This window comes from Danio aesculapii, chromosome 16 (assembly GCF_903798145.1).
Source record: "Danio aesculapii chromosome 16, fDanAes4.1, whole genome shotgun sequence".
In the NCBI taxonomy this organism is placed as follows: domain Eukaryota; kingdom Metazoa; phylum Chordata; class Actinopteri; order Cypriniformes; family Danionidae; genus Danio; species Danio aesculapii.
This window is the reverse complement of record NC_079450.1, coordinates 9,390,763-9,396,762: the sequence shown is the minus strand read 5'-3', so window position 1 is coordinate 9,396,762 and position 6,000 is coordinate 9,390,763. Positions and strand designations below refer to the sequence as shown.

The window sequence follows — 6,000 nt, the reverse complement described above, 5'->3', positions numbered from 1 at the left end:
CACATTCACACACAGCTACACACTGACAGAAAGACACACTCACACACAAATACACACTGACAGACAAACACAGGGACGCACACAGACACACTCTCTCTTTCTCGCACACAGCTACACACACATGCACTGACAGGCGGGTACATTAACACACACATAAATGTAGACACTTACACAAACTTATATACAGTAAAATATATACACACACACACAAACACAGACAAACATGCCTACACAGACACACATACACTGACAGACACGGGTACACACAGGTGTCACACAACATAAAGTGTCACAAACATGGATGTCACACTAGTAAACAGACAGAAACACACACACACACACACTCTTATGCATGATTTACGAGCCGTTTACTCTAATAAGGTCATAAAATACTGGAATTGCTATACTTGTTGGGACATTTGCTGATGAATAACATGACCACACATACACACACAGGAACACACACGCTCACAAGTGTAGAGAGAGTGTGACAGGTGCAAAAAGTATTCTCCTCTTTCTATGGCCCAGACTGCCGGGACGCATCGGCCCTTTGTCCCAGCTTTGTTTCCAGGCAGGCAGGCGAGGGTCTCAGCGGAGCTACACCACTGAACACTCAGAGTCTTCATGATACTAATGAATGAAGGAAAGCAAACCTCTTTATACACACACACACACACACACACAACTGTTTTCCTTGGTCCGAAACTGCACAGAATAGAACCAGTGGCTTCGAGAGGCTGTACTGGAAAACTGAAAGAAATCCCCTTCATTTGTTTACCGTTTCTGGCCTTAGCATGAAATGTTTATTCATAAAAGTCCATGTAGATATTAGAAAAAGTCATATTTGACCCTAATGTGAGAATCTGCATCACTTCTACAGCGAATGACTTTACTTTTGTAACAGTTTGTCATACCGTTAACAGTCTAAATGAGCTTAACGGCCCATTTCCACTGAGTGGTACGGTTCAGTTCGGTATGCTTTTATGGCCATTTGCATTGTCAAAAGGTACCTAAAAGCGAATCGTACCGTACCACTTTATGGGTACAACAAAAGGGTACCAAAAGGCGGAGCTAGATGCACAGCTGAACACTATTGGTTTACAGAGATACGTCACTAGAGCATGCACAAGCCAGGTGAATGAAAACAAAGGAAGCGACATTTTTAAATACACTGTCAGGACTAGGCATGGGATGATATCTGTTTTCAAGGTATATCGCAGTTTGGAAAAGCCAAGGTTTTAAAACTGTCAAAATTTTCTGCAATACCATTCCTAAGGTATGCGCACGATTTTTTTATTTATCTTTTTTTGTTTGTTTGTTTTTTATGACAACAGTATCTCCAGCAGAAAATATATCTAAAGATGCCACTTTAAATAAAAAAAATCAGTTTTAAAACAAATGAAGACAGCAGAAGTCAGTAATTAATTCAGCCTGACATTTTTACTCTTCTAAAATACATTAAATGTTTCTTAAAACCCAATATTTGTGTTCAAAAGGAAAAAAAAGTTTTTGTTTTTAACCCAGACATTTAAAATCAATATATTTTAGAGTAGTAATCACAATACAGTGAAACCGTGATATTTTTATCCAAGGTTATCATACCGTCAGAATCTTATACCGGCCCATGCCTAGCCAAGACATTACACCGTAAAAATATACACATACAGTTGAAGTCAGAATTATTAGCCTCCCATTGAATTTTTCTTTCTTTTTTATTAATATTTTCCAAATGATGTTTAACAGAGCAAAGAAATTTTCACAGTATGTCTGATAATATTTTTTCTTCTGGAGAAAGTCTCATTTGTTTTATTTTGGCTAGAAGAAAAGCAGTTATAAATTTTTTAATAACCATTTTAAGGTCAATACTATTAGCCCCTTTAAGCTATATATTTTTCGATAGTCTACAGAACAAACCATCGTTATACAATAACTTGCCTAATTATCCCTTAATCTGCCTAGTTAACCTAATTAACCTAGTTAAGCCTTTAAATGTCACTTTACGCTGAATACTAGTATCTTGAAAAATATCTAGTCAAATATTATTTACTGTCATCATGGCAAAGATAAAATAAATCAGTTATTAGAAATGAGTTATTAAAACTATTATGTTTAGAAATGTGTTAAAAAAATTTGCTCTCCGTTAAACAGAAAATGGAGAAAAAAATAAACAAGGGGGCGAATAATTCTGACTTTAACTGTATAATAACAAGCCATGGTCAAGCTGTTGATGAACAGCCACAAAGCCAAGAAGAAGAGCAGAATCTGCCCTGTGCCCCATAGTTGTTTACAAGGTCGTCTAAAGCGTGAGCGGTTTCGGTCATTCCCAAGATGAATTGATGCTGTATTGGCTGCAAAAGGAGGCCCCACACCATACTAATGAATTATTGGGGTTATATGGTTTGTAGGGGGAAATACATTCATGACCTGTTTCCACTGAGTGGTACAGTACGTTATGGATTGGTACTGGTCACCTTTTTTAGGCTTGTGTTTCCACTGCCAAAAGGATTCAATGGTGGGTATGGTGTGGTGTACGACAAAATGTTTCAGTCGACATCATTCTTGCTCGAGGAAAAGTCAAAGTAAAGCTGTACAGGTCGTTCACATATCATATGAGAAGCACTTCTCACAAAACAGAAACGCATAAATACTGGCGTGTAAATACTCATTACTAACCTTTCTATGAACATGAGTTGATTATAACTGCAGATCAATAATGCAAAACAGCCTACAGTGATGTCTGTAATTATTTAAAATAAATAAATGCAACATATGAGCACATACTGACCCTTACAGTCTCCAATATGCTACCAAGTACAGAAAAACTACAAACAGCATTTAGTCCTTATTTAGGTTAAAAAACAACACGAAATATAGCCCACAGTCAGAGCAGACCTCTCATATGTGTCTTTAATCTTCAGCAGCACGTGTAGCCTGTGTAAGAAAGTAAATCCTCCAAATTAATAGTCCAACAGGTGATGATGATAGTTAAACATGGCAGTTTGTTCCGGTTTTAAGTTGCTGAAAGAATCATTTGCTCCGTTGTTTTTTCCGGCTTCTCCACGTCACTCTCGGATTTTTCCGCTTCTGTAAGGATCGGATGTCATAAGCACTTCAATAATCATGCGCACATTATTATTACCATCGGGTCAAGAAGTTCGTTATTTCAACTATAGACACACACGCAAGCTCTCTCTCTCTCTCTCTCTCTCGAGAAAGTAAAACCTCTCACGCTTTAGACAGCCATGTAAACAACAATAGAACACATGGCAGATTCTGCTCTTGGCTTTGTGGCTGTTCATCAAGACGACAAGGTTTGTTTGAGCTTGGCTTGACCATGGCTTGTTATTATATGTATATATTATTACAGTGTAATGTCTTGGCAGTGTATTTAAAAATGTTGCTTCCTTAGTTTTCTTTCTCCTGGCTTGTGTACGAGCTAGTGACATCTCTGTAAACCAATAACATTCAGCTGCGCGTCTTGCTCCGCCTTTTAGTACCCTTTTTTAAAAAGTAGTACGGTATGGTTCGCTTTTTGGTACCTTTTGACAGTGGAAACGGCCTTAAAATCGTACTGAACCATACCGTACTGTACCACTCAGTGGAAACTGGCCAAGTGGAAATTCCCTTTTTTTATATATTTGGGATTTGCAATCAAGAAATGTTGTTATAATGGGGTTATAAAAAGTTAATGGGGCAAAGACAGCCACCAACATAGCGAAAGTAAATTTGTAGTGAACAATATTCCTAAAATGTATTTAAATGCATTTCTGTCCCCTTGTGTTGATATGCATGTATGTACCCTGAGCTCCTGTAAACCACAAAAATGTCCTTGTGTGTTTGCGCACGTGTGGTGAACGACACTCATTCTGATCCTGAGATAAGCAGGACTCACCTGTGTGGCTTTATCGGTCATGCAGGCCGGGTGGGGCTGGTTCTGCTCTCGTGGCCAGTGTCCTGTCAGGTACTGCTCTGGTAGATTGTCCAGCGCAGGCATCTGTCGAGCTTTGAGGAAACACACAGCGAGGGTTTTAGTTATTATGTGTGCAGCAGACCATGACAGAAGACATTACAGTACTGCACTGATGCAGAGGAAGCTGCAAAAACTCATCAACTTTGGCCTTGATTGTCATACCAGAACAAGAAAGCACCGTATTTATAATGGAACGGAAACTTCTTATGTAAACTTTGGAGAAAACAACAGCTAGGGTTTAACCATGCAAGTTTTCTTCTATGGTCATTTTCTTTGCCAATTTTATTGTTCAAGAATGTGTGAAATTATTTATAACAGTAATACAACCGTAACAAGCCACACAAGATTATATACATCACTCATCCATGTAGCACAAACATGAACGAAACTATTTGTGAAAGAACAATAATAAAACTATTATTATTATTATGAATTATATTCCAGATACGGTAATAAAGCAATACAAAATACCAATTATCAGATGTATTTTTTATGTAATATAATATAAATGTAACAATTACGTTACATTTAAATGAAATAGATTTTATTATTTAATTTTTAATTTATATATATATTTTTTTATGTTATCAAAATGTAAAAATATTATACACAATAAATAGAAATACAGCAATCTTGGAAAGTGGAGCATACGTGCAAAAATATATACATGCAATATATGCAATATAAATAAAAATATGCAATATAAATATAATATAAGATAATCGTGTTATATTTATGCATTTAGCAGATGCTTTTTATCTAAAGTGAATTACAAGTAAAAATAAACAGAATTATAACATAGAAAAAAATTCTAATTGCTTTCATTTAAAACATTTTTAAATTATATAAAATTATATATAAATATAATATTATGTGAATTATTTTAAATATAATGTATACAATATAATAAATATAATCCTTTAATAAGGACTTTTGTAATACTATGATAATATAATATAATATAATATAATATAATATAATATAATATAATATAATATAATATAATATAATATAATATAATATAATATAATATAATATAATATAATAGCACAACAAAATAGCAGATGCTTAGTTATATAATATAATAATTCCTCCGGGTGCTCCGGTTTCCCCCACAAGTCCAAAGACATGTGGTGCAGGTGAATTTTGAAGGCTAAATTGTCTGTAGTGTGAGTGTGTGTACAGATGTTTCCCAGAGATGGGTTGCGGCTGGATGGGCATCTGCTGCATAAATCATGTGCTGGATAAGTTGGCGTTTCATTCCACTGTGGCGACCTCGGATTAATAAAGGACTAAGCCGAAAAGAAAATGAATGAATGAATAATATACTTGCACAACAAAATAGCAGATGCTTTGTTATATAATATAATATAGTATAATATAGTATAATATAGTATAATATAATATAATATAGTATAATATAATATAATATAATATAATATAATATAATATAATATAATATAATATAATATAATATAATAATCCCTCCTGGTGCTCCGGTTTCCCCCACAGTCCAAAGACATGCGCTATAGGTGAATTGGGTAGGATAAATTGTCCGTAGTGTGAATGAGTGTGTATGGATGTTTCCCAGTGATGGGTTTCAGCTGGAAGGGCATCCGCTGCATAAAACATATGCTGGATAAGCTGGCGGTTCATTCCGTTGTGGTGACCCCAGATTAATAAAGGGACTAAGCCGAAAAGAAAATGCATGAATGAATAATAAAATAAAATATAAAATAATAATATAATATAACACAACAAAAACAAACTTTATCATAAAAACATCATACACATATAAGCAAAAAAACACTAAATGACTACAGATGACTGTTCTCACATTAAAGTTACACTCTGAAGGCACCAAGTGGAGGAAATGAAACGAAGTGAAACCTCTCACAGTGAAAGCCACATGCGTGTACACACATGCAGCACCGGCAGCTGAAACTCAAAGCAACTTGCCTGCATCATCCCACAGTGTTTGCTCTGCTCTCTGGCTCTGCAAACACAAATGTCAAAGCCTATGCAAAAGA

General features: G+C 35.4%; 1 protein-coding gene across 1 annotated transcript in view; it reads right to left on the bottom strand.

The window, feature by feature from the left end:
- Positions 1 to 6,000, bottom strand: part of LOC130243548 (glucocorticoid-induced transcript 1 protein) — a 31,035-nt gene that overhangs the window by 20,929 nt on the left and 4,106 nt on the right. The window contains exon 2 of the mRNA XM_056475758.1: positions 3,893 to 4,002. Within this exon, the coding sequence (XP_056331733.1) occupies positions 3,893 to 4,002 (110 nt within the window). The remainder of the gene's footprint in view (positions 1 to 3,892; positions 4,003 to 6,000) is intronic.